The 13,325-nt window shown below is 44.7% G+C and overlaps 1 protein-coding gene across 2 annotated transcripts in view; it reads left to right on the top strand.

Annotated features, from left to right (window-relative positions):
• Positions 1–13,325, top strand: part of Ift140 (intraflagellar transport 140) — a 90,473-nt gene that overhangs the window by 32,480 nt on the left and 44,668 nt on the right. For both annotated transcript variants that reach the window (XM_075941523.1, XM_075941524.1), the window contains 4 exons: positions 2,226–2,356; positions 4,844–5,009; positions 8,364–8,495; positions 11,698–11,897. In XM_075941523.1, the coding sequence (XP_075797638.1) occupies positions 2,226–2,356; positions 4,844–5,009; positions 8,364–8,495; positions 11,698–11,897 (629 nt within the window). The remainder of the gene's footprint in view (positions 1–2,225; positions 2,357–4,843; positions 5,010–8,363; positions 8,496–11,697; positions 11,898–13,325) is intronic.

Here is a 13,325-nt window from a genome sequence, read left to right as displayed (position 1 = left end):
GTAAGTGCTGCAGCTCGGGATCCTGACCCTAATGGTGGTTTGTTTACAACAAGGGAAGAAAGAGTGGGAGAGCCCCACAGTAGTGTTAAAGTAATACAAAAGGAGATGAGGACACAAAGTGGCCGCAGTGTGAGGCAGGCAGCTGCGTGAGACCCATTAGTAGAGAGTCCTTTCGATCGAGGTAGGGAGCATTGGAATCTGAGGCGAGAACTTCCCTGAGCCTCAGAAATCCATGTGTGTAGAGACTAGAGAGATGGCTCAGAGGTTAAGAGTACTTGCTGCTCTTGCAGAGGACCTCAGTTCTGTTCCAGCACCTACTTCACAACTGTTCTTAACTCAAATTCCAGGGGTCTGACCACCTCGTCTGACCTCTGTGGGCACCAGGCACACGTGCTACACATGCACACATGCAGGCAAATACGCATGCACACAGAATCAGATCTCTTTCTCTTTTTGTAAGGTGTATTGTTTGTTTTAAGAAATGTTTGGCCGGGTGGTGGTGGCGCACGCCTTTAATCCCAGCACCCGGGAGGCAGAGGCAGGTGGATCTTTGTGAGTTCGAGGCCAGCCTGGTCTACAAGAGCTAGTTCCGGGACAGGCTCTAAAGCCACAGAGAAACCCTGTCTCGAAAAAACAAAAAAAAAAAAAGTTTGGAGCTGGAGAGATGGCTCAGAAGTTAAGAGCACTGTCTGCTCTTTCTGAAGTCCTGAATTCAGTTCCCAGCAACCATATAGTGGCTCACAAGCATCTCTAGTGGGGTCAGATGCCCTCTTCTGGCATAAAGCCATGCATTGCACTCATAGATAAATATTTTTATCATGATAAATATATTTATCATGAAATAGATAATCATGAGGTAGGGCTGTCAGGATCACCAGTGAAGGTCTGAGTCTAAAAAACCCAGAGCAGCTGAGCCTGAAACCAAGGTTGAACCCAGGACCTGCTTGGTTTCTTTTGCTTCCAAAGCCACTTACTGAGTATTCCCTTATGAGGGGCAGGACCCAGATGCAGTTTTCAGAGAACCCTCAGGTGAGCCTGTTGTCACTGCTTATGCTGTCAGATGGGGCATGGGCCAGTGTGCTCCTGCTTTCTTCCTCCGCTTCAAAGCATTGCTTGAGCAGTTACAGGCTCAGGATGCTTTGGGCATGCTGACATCTCGTTATCTTAAAATAGGCTCTCAAAACCTTGGAATGAGAGTCATATATATGTGTCTTTGTGTGTAATCATGTATATATATATCATAAAATTAACCATTCAAAGTGAGCAGTCCAGTGGCACTTGGTACATTTGCAGTATAGTACAACTACTGCCTCTATCTGGTTCCAAACATCTTCATTCTAAAGAAATTTGTCATACCCATTAACTGCCTACCAGTCCCATCCCCCATCGTAGCTCCTGGCAACCACAGGCCTGCTTACTGTCTCTGAATTTTCTTGTTCTGGACATGTCATAGAATGCGTGGCCTTTGATTTGGCTTCTTTCACCCACTGTAGCGTTTGGGGCTCATCCATGTTGTAGCATGTGCCAGTGCTTCATTCTCTCTGTGCCTGAATTGTTTTGATAGGCTACCTTTTCTCCATTAATCCATTGACAGTCCCTTAGTGGCTGTCCACATCTTGCCCTCATGAACAGAGCTTCTGCGAACAGCGCGGCAGGAGCCACCCGCCTTCGTTAGAAATACCACTCAGGACTTCGTGTGTCAGCTGCCAAGTGGAAATGAGCCTCACTCCCATCAATTGTATTCAGTTGTACAGATGTCATTTTTGCCATAAATCCAGATTCCTTTTGAGTCCCTTGGTTAGTCTGTCTCAGCAAAGAAAATGTCTTCAGGCTGAACATGGTGGCACACCCCTAAAATCCCAACACTCAGGAGGTAGAGGCAGGCAGATCTCTGAATTCAAGGCCAACCTGGTCCAGGTCATACAAGGCTATGTACTGAGACCCAGTTGTTGTTGTTTTTTTTTTTTTAATTTCTAGTCAAAACTAAGAACAGCTACAACTCTTTAGACTTTATTCTAAGTTGTCTGAAATTACAAAGTAGTAACTAAAGAACTATTTTGGTGGGCTTAATAAAGCATTGAAATTATTCTGGTGGCATGCCATTGACTGGAAGCCATGGAGACTGGTGGCAGGTGCATTTTCCTGGAGCACAAGCTGTGTCAGCCCCACGGGCACAGGCCCTAAAGCACTCGCCAGCTCTGAACAATACGTCTTTTCTTTCGTAGGTTGACAACAGCCCTGATTCCAAAATCTACATCTATGATGTTGAAATGGACACAGTGAATGTCTTCGACTTCAAGACTGGAGAGATTGGACAGATGCAGACACTGCCCTTCAGTGAGCCGGAGACCAATGAGTGAGATTATGGTCGAGAGGATTTGTGGGAAACGATATTTGCCTGCCGTCCAGCTTACTAAGTTAGATTTTGAACCTTGGAGCCTAAAACAGACACTAAGCAGTTGAAGTAGTTTTAAGTCCTTGGTCTCTGTGCTCCAGGGTTGAGACTATGGAACTGACTTAGTAGTAACTCAAATTTGGAGGGGCTTTCCCAAACATCTCTAAGAATGTCTCAGAACAGAATGGCCTCAGACTTATTGGCAACTCTAACGGGAAAAAGGTGCTTGATTGTCTTGGTAGAGAATGTTTCTAGAGAAGATTTAAAATAAAATCAATGTCTTTCTTTTGGGGGAGGGCTGATGTAACACATAAGTATAGCTTCTGCTACAGGAAACTTGTTCGTGGGCCTTAAAGCACTTCTAAGCACTTTGCTACATCTATGTTTGATTCTGCATGACTTGAGTCAGGAAAGCAAACAGTTTGGGAAAGAATGCTAGATGTGGGGCTGGAGAGATGGCTCAGTGGTTAAGCGCACTGACTGTTCTTCTAGAGGACCCAGGTTCAATTCCCAGCACCCACATAGCAGCTCACAACTGTCTATGACTCCAGTTCCAGGGGATCTGCACTCCTCACACAGACACACATGAAGGCAAAAACAACAATGCATATAAAATAAAAATAAATTTTAAAAAAAGATTGCCTTCTGACCGCACACATGCAAAAAGAAAAAAAAGAAGAATGCTAGATGTGTCTGCCATGAAGTAGGTGCAGGACAGGAAGCATGGTATGAAAACCTTCAGGCTCACCTAAATGGCTAACAGAACAGAGGAACTGGCAACAGAGTTTCACTCAGTGACATATTTTTTCTGTCATCCCTTTTTTTTTGTACTGTTCTACTATTTTTGCTAATTTTTTTTTAATTTTTTTAAAGATTTATTTATTTACTATGTATACAGTATTCTACCTGTGTGCATAGCTGCACCCCAGAAGAGGGCACCAAATCTCATTACAGATGGTTGTGAGCCACCATGTGGTTGCTGGGAATTGAACTCAGAACCTGTGGAAGAACAGTCAGTGTTCTGAACCGCTGAGCCATCTCTCCAGCCCCCTAGTTTTTGTTTGTTTGTTTGTTTCATTAATTTGGTTGATTGTGATGCTAAGGATGGATCCCAGAACAGAACCTGGTGTGTGCTAAGCAAGTGCCCTACCACTGAGTTACTCCCCAACTCCAGCCTTACCTTATGCTAGTTCCAGCAGGCCCTGACTCTGATCTTCCTGTCCAGTCCACCCTGAATTCTTCCTGTCTCTCTCCCTGAGTCCTGCCTGCCTCCTTTAACCTGCTTGGTCTGCTTTTCATCTCTGTTGATATCTTACTTCTCTTTCCAGCTAACTGTGTCACTGATCTCCTGCCTCAGAATATGGGCCTTGAACTTTTGCTCCTCAGATTGGCCTTCATCCCAGTCCTAGTGTTCCTGGGTTCTCTGTGACCAGGTGTAAATCTTTGGAACTAAGCTTTCCTTCACTTCCTACTATCAGTTCCCCTCTTTATCTTATGAAATGGTTTTTCTCTTGACTCTGCCTGATTTCCATGTCTTCTCTTTTAAGAATAGACACCATCCTTTCTGCCTATTCTAAATCTCTTGCCAGACCAACCTCTCTTGGACAGACTCCTTAGAGTACCTGTGTCTGGCATTTTATAAGTCCTTAGTATATGTTCCTTCCAAAATTCCGTGCTTGTCACGTCAGTGATGCACAGAGCTGAGCAGGCCATGGCCGTGGGCAGCCATGAGAGTTATGTTTCCTGTAGGAGTGGGTCCTGCACAGCCCCCAAGGGCCATTGAGCCCAGCAGTTCCATACTCTCCCCTGGGTTTGCTGTGCTCTCTAGAGGGTGGGTGGCACCTAAGGATGACTATCTGCCTTACCTCGTAATTCTTCCTTTTTGTGTGTGATTATCCTGCCTTCATCTCCCAAACAACTAAAACTAATAGTGTGTATCATCACATTCATTTACTGTTAAGATCTCCATATAGAACTTATTTAGGGGGCTGGAGAGATGGCCCAGCAGTTAAGAGTACTGACTGATCTTCCAGAGGTCATGAGTTCAATTCCCAGCAACCGCATGTTCGCTTACAAGCATCTCTAGTGGGATCTGATGCCCTCCTCTGGTATAAAAGTGTACACACAGATATAGCTCATGCATAAAATAAATAAATCTTTTTTTTAAAAAAAAGAGCTTCAAGTTTTGGGCCCATAAATCATGGTATATTTATTATAGATGGGACTTCCAGATCCAAGCATCGTGCTCTGTGTCTCCAAGCCAGACTTCCAGAGCCTTACTCCCAATTTCTCAGTCTGCAAGAATTTGTTTTGATGGGATGCGTGGTGGTGAGCACTTGTCAACACTGCCACCTGCTGGCATTGGCTGAGATGGCTCTGAGTGGTGTGGGTAGCACTGAAAGCACTGTTCTTGTCAGAGTTGGGGACAGTTCTTCCCTTCTGTTTTAGGACCCACATGTTTATGCATGAGAGACTAGCAAATTACGTTCCTGTGAACCATTTCTGGGATCAGAGTGAGCCCAGGCTCTTCGTGTGTGAGGCCTTGCAGGAATCACCTGGAGCCCAGCCACAGACTGTAGACAAGCAGCCCCACATGGAGGACACATGCCCCAAGGTACCTATTGTTTGCTATGTTACATGTTTAGACATATATGGTGACCATTTGCCAGATAGTGTCTTCATGGTATAACTTACGGGAGAGTTAGTAGGAAAATCCATCGTGTGAAGTAAAGAATCTGCCTCGTATCTCCCACTGGATAGGGTTACTGTGTCATCAGAATCATTTCCACAGACAAATGGTCGACAGATCCATCTTTTTGGGGAGGTGGGTTTTGAGACAGGGTTTTTCTCTTGCACCCTGGCTGTCCTAAAACTAGCTCTGTAGACCAGGCTGGCCTCGAACTCACAGAGATCTGCCTGCCTCTGCCTCCTGTGTGCTGGAACTAAAGGCATGCACCACCACCATCCTGCAGACAGACCCATCTTGAGCCACACAGGAAAGCTGCAGTGTGAGGTGTGTCTGTTGGATGGTGTTCTCCTTTTTATCTGCTCCACCCTTCCTGTCTAGGTCCGCCCCATTTTTTTTTTTTTGTCCAGTCTAACCCTAAATTTTAATTTCTTGATTTTCTTAACTGGCCCATGTTACTCTTCTCTGTGGGCAGAGCACTTTTTTTTTTGAGCTCTAATTTTTTGTTAATTTATTTATTTTTACTTAAAAATTTCCACCTCCTCCCCTCCTCCCATTTCCCTCCCCCTCCCACCCTCTCCCCCTTCCTCGCCAGTCCAAAGAGCAGTCTCTGTTCCCCTCCCTGCCTCTTTTCTCCCCTTCAACCCTTTTCCAAGGTCCCCATGCTCCCAATTTACTCAGGAGATCTTGTCTTTTTCTACTTCCCATGTAGATTAGATCTATGTAAGTCTCTATTAGGGTCCTCCTTGTTGTCTAGGTTCTCTGAGATTGTGATTTGTGGGCTGGTTTTATTGCCTTATGTTTAAAAACCACCAATGAGTGAGTACATGTGATAATTGTCTTTCTGGGTCTGGATTACCTCACTCAAAATGATGTTTTCTAGCTCCATTTGCCCACAAAATTCAAGATGTCGTTATTTTTTTCTACTGTGTACTACTCCATTGTGTAAATGTACCACATTTTCCTTATCCATTCTTTGGTCGAGGGGCATTTAGGTTGTTTCCAGGTTCTGGCTATGACAAACAAAGCTGTTATGAACATAGTTGAGCACATGTCCTTGTGGCACGATTGAGCATCCTTTGGATATATACCCAAAAGTGGTATTACTGGGTCTTGAGGAAGGTTGTTTCCTAATTTTCTGAGAAATTGCCACACTGACATCCAAAGGGGCTGTACCAGCTTGAATCTCAGAGTTGTCTTGATTTGTATTTCTTTGATGATGTTGAACATTTTCCTTAAGTGTCTTTCAGACATTTTAGATTCCTCTGTTGAGAGTTTAGGTCTGTACTCCATTTTTTTTTAATTGAATTATTTGTTCTTTTGATGACCTCTGTCTGATGTGGGGTTAGGGAAGATCTTTTCCCATTCTGTAGGCTATCATTTTGTCTTGTTGACCATGTTCTTTGATTTACGGAAACTTTTCAGTTTCAGGAGGTCCCATTTATTAATTGTTCTCTCAGTGTCTGTGCTGCTAGGGTTATATTTAGGAAGTGGTCTCCTATACCAATGCGTTCAAGTGTACTTCCCACTTTCTCTTCTGTAAGGTTCAGTGTGGCTGGCTTTATGTTGAGGTCCTTGATCCATTTGGACTTGAGTTTTGTGCATGGTGATAGATATGGATCTATTTTCATTCTTTTACATGTTGATATCCAGTTATGCCAGCACCATTTGTTAAATATGCTTTCTTTTTTCCATTTGGTATTTTTTGCTTCTCTGTCAAAAATCAGGTGTTCGAAGGTGTGTGGATTAATTGCCGGGTCTTCTATTCAGTTCCATTGGTCCTCCTGTCTTTTTATGCCAATACCAGGCTGTTTTCAGTACTGTAGCTCTGTAGTAGAGTTTGAAGTCAGGGATTTTGATGCCTCCAGAAGTTTTTTATTGTACAGAATTGTTTTGGTTATCCTGGGTTTTTTGCTTTTCCATATGAAATTGAGTGCCATTCTTTGGAGGTCTGTGAAGAATTTTGCTGGACATTGCATTGACTCTGTAGATTGCTTTTGGTAAGATGGGCAGAGCTCTTTATAGAACTATCCCTTACTACCTTAGCACTTGCTGAGATTGGGTCTGAGGTAGAGCTGTAACCCCCATTCACCTCTCATCAGCTGTCCTCAGTCACTGTGTCTGCCCTCCTCACTTCCCCCCACCTCTGTGGAGCCACCTCCATGTAGATGTGCTCTTGGCTCCAGACCAGAACCCACATAGAAACTGAGACTCTGACACTTCCCAAGCCTTATGTTTTGCAAGGTGTCAGATGTGCCTAAAGCCCGGCAATCTGTGCCCCTGTTGCCCACCTTCCTCTCAGAGCAGTTTGCATGTACAACTCCCAAGTAAGTCGGCACGGGGAAGTTCGTTCTATAGTTTCGAGGTTTATCTTCCTGCTGGAGGCATTCTCACAGATGGGAGTCTGCCCCTGAGACCCTCTGAAATCCTGAGAATACCAGGAGCAAACCCTGTCCTTGATCCTCAGTCGCAGAGGCTTCTGTATCACTGGAATGAAGGACACATTGCCAGAGGACTTTTCCAGAGGACTATTCCTGTGACAGCCCAGGAAATATGGGCACAGCAGAAATAATTAGGGGCGGCTGGTGCTGGTCATGTGGTCAAATGGTTCTGTTTATTTGTGATGATGGTGTGTGCAGCTCTAAGAGTTCACACTAGAGAAATGAGGAAAAGTATGTGTCCTCTTTTTAAGAAGCAGTTGTAGATAGGAAGGTGGTCCCAGCATTTGCTGCGGCTTACTCTGCTCACATGCAACAGAGGCAATATGACATCTGGGCCATCCGTACCATCCGTATTCCTCAAGAGCAGGGAAGAGGGGGTTGGTTTGTTTGTTGTCAGTATTGTCATTGTTTGGTTTTGTTTTTGAGGCAGGGTCTCACTATGTAGCTCTGAATACAACTCACTATGTAGACCAGGCTGGCCTCTCGCTCAGAGATCCACCTGCCTCTGCCTCCCAGGTGTTGGGCTTCACCTGGCTCCTTGATGAGTTTTAAATCAGAGCAAAGAAACTCAAAGGGAGAATTTTTAAAAAACACAAGCACTCTTGGGTTTCCCTCATGAACTCAGATGGGTTTGATGGTCAGTCACTCCAGGGGTCTTTTGGTCACAGACAGGTCAGGTGCAGTCATATGGGAGAGGCTGGATGCCTTATTCTTCAAAGGGGGTAGATAAAAAGCTTGGGAAGCCTTGCCAGAAATAACTCATGACCATACACCCTGAAAAGAAACCGAGAAGAAAATTATATAAATTTAAAACCACGCTGCATTGTCCTGTATCTTTCAGGAAGATGTTTTGATTCTGTCATTCTTCGCTTCTGAAGAGCATGGCTTCTTACTCCATGACTGCTTCCCCCGGCCTCCTATCTACCAGAACCTTCTTGGAATGGAAGTGCCTCATTATTACTTCACAAAGAAGGTGGGAGTCCCTGACCCCTGCACAATTATCCTCTGCTTTCCCCTCCTTGGGTAAATTCTTCCATGTGTCTCTAGCATACTTGAGATTTGAGCTGGCCCTCCAGGTTCCGAGGCTCACCTCTCATGAGATCAGGTCTGCCACCAGCTGTCAGCAATTATCTGAGATTCTGCAAGCACTGAAGTCTCCGGTGCTGGGAAACCTCACAGGACACGCCTTTGCTCGCAGGGCAGACGAACGTGATAATGGTCTTGTGTCTCTTGGCTCTTCCCTTTTGAGTTTCCTTCTTTTTGTTTTTGTTTTTCTATTTGTTTTTCGAGACAGGGTTTCTCTATGTAACAGTCCTGGCTGTCCTGGAACTTACTTTGTAGGCCAGGCTGGTCTCGAACTCACTAAGATCCACCTGCCTCTGCCACCTGAGTGCTGGAATTAAAGGCGTGTGACACCATCACCCGGCTTTGACTCTCCTTCTAATGACAGGTCTTTCAGCCTTTGTCATTTCCTTTTATTCTAGCTGAGTTTTTAGAATAATTACTCCTATGTTCTTCTTAAGGAATTTAGGAATTACAAATGATACCAGTCTCCCTGCCCCCAGCCCAGAGATGATCACTGTGAGGTGGCTGGTGTCAGTACTCAGGAAGCTTCTGTAACCTAGATAGGAATGAGGTACATACACATGGTTCTTTATAAGCTTTTGAAAAAATGGGGTCAGTAAACACTAGCACACATCCTAACTCACGTATGTTACATGCCTGAGGTCCATTTGGGCTGTGGTTCTCAGATGACACACCAACAAAAGAAACGGAGTCTGGGCAGTCTCACGCTGTTGTATCCATTTTTTACCACACTGAGCTACCTGAGGGACTTTTTCCACCCAGGAGCCCAGTGGGCTTGTGGCGTCAAAGCTCAGTCGCAAGGGCTGGAGCTGTCAGTGAGCTCCATAGTCACTGGGCTGCAGCTGCTGGCATGGCTTTGATACCTGAACTAAAGATCGAACTGGAACCCCCACCTTCTGGGAAAATGTCGACATCCTCGCTTCACTTCCCTTGCACTGTCACACCAAAAGGTGGGGAGAGGGGACCTATGGTGTTAGCTTTTACCTTTTACCTAGTGTCTCTTGTTTTCCCCAATATGGTGATGTACAATCAGTCTTTAAATGAGCCCTGTGCTATTCTTATTGTCTGAAACTAACCTATTTTTTTAAAAACTATTTTTAATTTTATGTGTGTGTGTCTGTATGAGGATGAGTGCAGGTGCCTGTGGAGGCAGGAAACAGTACAGGTGGTGGTGAGCTCCCTGGGTAATGGGAACTGAACTATGCCAGAGCAGGGCGTGCTATCATCGACCGAGCCATTTCTCTAACCCCACTCCTCTTTTTCTTTCTTTCTTGCAAGATTTTAATTACGTAGCCTAAGGCAGCCTTGAACTCACACTTAGTTCTTCTGCCTCAGCCTCTTGAGTGCTGAGATTGCTAGGATTGCATGTGAGTCCAACCATGCCTGTTGTAGCCAAAAGTGAGTCGTGGGATAGCCACAGGGAGACAGGGCAGAATAAAAACCTGTATCTTGTGATATAGTCCCCTCCACGTAACCACATAAGCTAATGAAACTCTCATGTGGACTGCTAGACAGCCGCAAACATACAAGCCACACTCAGCTCTTATCAGAGCTGCGATTTACTTTAAAAGGAATTGGTGTAGAGAATAGGGTGGCAGTGGATACTGCCCCTTGATTTGTGACTATTGCGATCAGCCATATGGGGCTTCTAGCTTTAGGATCTGCAAACATGTGTATATAATGATACACACATTTTAAATAAAAATGTGTCTGGGACAGTGGTTCCAGTTTTCCAAGTTACCCTCTGCGGCGGTGTTGCAGAGCCACTGGAAGCTGGTGCACGAGCCGTCTGTCTGTTACACTTCCATGTGCCTTAAAAGTGGAGTTGATGGCTGGGAAGGTATTCGTGTGATTGACTGAGTTCTGGGAGTCTTTTTCTGTCAGTTCGGTGTCCTTGCTTACTTTATTTTAAAATGGAGTTCCACCACCAGACTGATGTTTTCTTGGCATTTTTCAATCTTGTTTTGTGTTCTTTGGTGTAATTTCCCTTTGATTTGAAAACAGAAAGTTTGGAAAGCTCTTTTAAATTCTTTCTGTTGAATTTTCCACATTAATCTTGTGTTCTGGATTTTTGTTTCTTCCACACATTTATGCATGTTTTCTTTTTCTCGTCTCCTTTTCTGTGCCTGCACCCATAGTTGCTATTCCACAGAAGAGGCATATATGGTGCCGTCGTAAGTATGAAACCCCAGGGTCTGGCTTGTCACCTTGGCTTCGTCCCATCTCTGAGACTCTTGCTTTCTTGCTGTATTGTGTGTGTGTCCGCACTTCCTACCTTCTCTGCTCAGCTACACAGGAAGCTTTTCTGGAAGGCTAGGGCTTTTGTTTGGCCATAGAACTATATGACTTAGTGAAGTGTGACAGTAGCCCATTGGCTGTTAGTCTGGTGTGTCTCTGTGGCGTGTGCAGCCATTTCACGTGATCTCCAGATATAGAGTGCTTGAGTGACCCATGTTTGCAATATAAGGAGTATCATCAGTTCATGACAGCTGAGCTGGGGAAGAGGTGGTTGACCCCACCAATTGGGTCGTCATGGTGGTAAATTTATGCTAGAGAATATGTGTACACAGTAATAGGCAAATGGCCTGCCGAGAGAAGGGAGTTCCAGCCCTGGAGAGAAGAGTCCAAACACAAATGTAGAGGCTGAGCACACTAGAAGAGCCCTGGCAGGGGCCTCCTGACAGAAAGACAGACTAGCATTCTTTAGTTCTAAGAGGCAGATGTGTGGCTGACTTGGTTTAAAGCTGGTGAAAGTCTTCCTGATGAATGAAACATGGGGAGAGGGTAGCAGAAAGAGCTGTTTCTAATGTGAGACTCTGACGTCACCGAATCAGAGACTGAGAAAGCAAGTTTATTCCTGGACGACCTTTGTTGACCTATTGTCTGAAACAAGGGACCAAAGCTTTGATCAATTCCAGTGACATTAAAGGTTTTTCAGGACCCTGTGGGAACCATTTGGCCTGTGGCTATATACCTATGCCTCCCTGCATATAAGTTTCCCATTGGTTGTTTGAAGTTAGACGTGAGACTGGGTGCAGGCATTGCCTTTACATGTTACTTGACAAGCCTATGCGGCCTTTGTCCTCCAGCCTGGAGAAATAGAGAAAGAAGAGAGGGTGGATTCTGGCCACTACCACATCCCTCAGATGGTAGCCAAGAGACCCCTACGAGACTTTGTGGGGCTGGAGGACTGTGACAAGCCTACTCGGGATGCCATGCTCAACTTCAGCTTCTTTGTCACCATTGGGGACATGGATGAAGCTTTCAAATCTATCAAACTCATCAAAAGGTAAGGCGTTCATTCAGGAAGGTGTCAAGGTGACATGCATCTTACCCACAGCCTTTAGCCTTTTTAACACCTTCTTTCTCTTAAAAAAAAGTTTTTCAGATTTATTTTATATGCATGAGTATTTTACTTGTATATATGTGTGTGAATCACGTGTGCCTAGTGCCTAAGGAAGTCAGAAGGCATCTGGTCCCCGGGGCTGTAGTTACAGATGGTTGTGAGCCATCATGTGGGCGCAGACCCTCTGCTATAAGTGCTCTTAGCCACTAGTTTGTCTTTCTAGCCCCTCTTGTGCCTTCTTTATCAATTATATTTTAAGCTAAAAGCTCTTCTGTGATCATATTATAGTGTTTAATTGTTTTTTCTAGTCACCATTAGCCACCAAGCTCAAGGATCTGGCACACTGTTTGGTGCTGCAGGCAAGCCTGGCTCCTGGTATCAGTGGTACCAGGAGCCTGTAGGCTGTTATTTTATCATTTTCATTTATTTTAAAGTGTTCACAGTACTCTGATCCAAAGTTCTGTAGGTGCTAAATATTGCTCAAAAGTATTAATAAATAAACACCAAAACTATCAATGAAGTACAGTTAAATTTTATGAAAAAAGTTAGCCGAGCACTTGGGAAGCAAAGGCAAGCAGATCTCTGTGAGTTTGAGCCTGGTCTACAGAGTGAGTTCCAGGACAGCCAAAGATACACAGAGAAACCCTGTCTCGAAAACAACAACCACAGAAAATTGTGAAAGAAGTCCCATTGATGTAGATATGCTGGCGTGTTCTAGTCACCCCAGCACTTAGAAGGTTGAAGTAGGGAGACAACTGTAAAGCTAGCCTGGACTGTGCAGCCGTCTCCGGGCCAGCCTGTGATGGAGTGAGAGAGGCCCTGTCTTAAAAAAGAAACCAGTAAGGGTATCTACAAATTCATTCTCCATTTCTGAGAGAGCTCAGAAAATCTTAGCAAGAGTTTCTGACAGATTTTTAGTAAAAGGGTAAAGTAAACTATGGGAGAGTTATACTATAAGAAAGGAAAGCCGTGAAAAATAAATGCCTGAGGCCGGAAAGATGGCTCAGAGCACTGGCTGCTCTTCCAGAGGACCCGGTTCAATTCCCAGCACCCACACGGCAGCTCACATCTGGCTGTAACTCCAGTTCCAGGGCTTCTGACTCCCTCACACAGACGTACATGCAGGCAAAACATCAATGGACATAAAATAGAAATAAATTATATATTTTTAAAAAGGAAAAGAAATGCTTGAAATGAACTCCTGCCTCAGCTTACATGCAATGATTATTTTGCAGCACAGATTGCATTTCTCAGGGTATCAGGAACCTTCATCCACTGTCACTGACAGCCACTGAGGTCCAGTTTTATTGCAGCTCGGAGGGTTTTCCCACACTGACCATGTAGACATTTAATTTGAGGTATCTAGCAAGG

This window comes from Microtus pennsylvanicus, chromosome 11, assembly GCF_037038515.1.
Source record: "Microtus pennsylvanicus isolate mMicPen1 chromosome 11, mMicPen1.hap1, whole genome shotgun sequence".
Lineage (NCBI taxonomy): Eukaryota > Metazoa > Chordata > Mammalia > Rodentia > Cricetidae > Microtus > Microtus pennsylvanicus.
The sequence above is the reverse complement of the archived record's forward strand: the minus strand, read 5'-3'. Positions and strand labels throughout refer to the sequence as shown.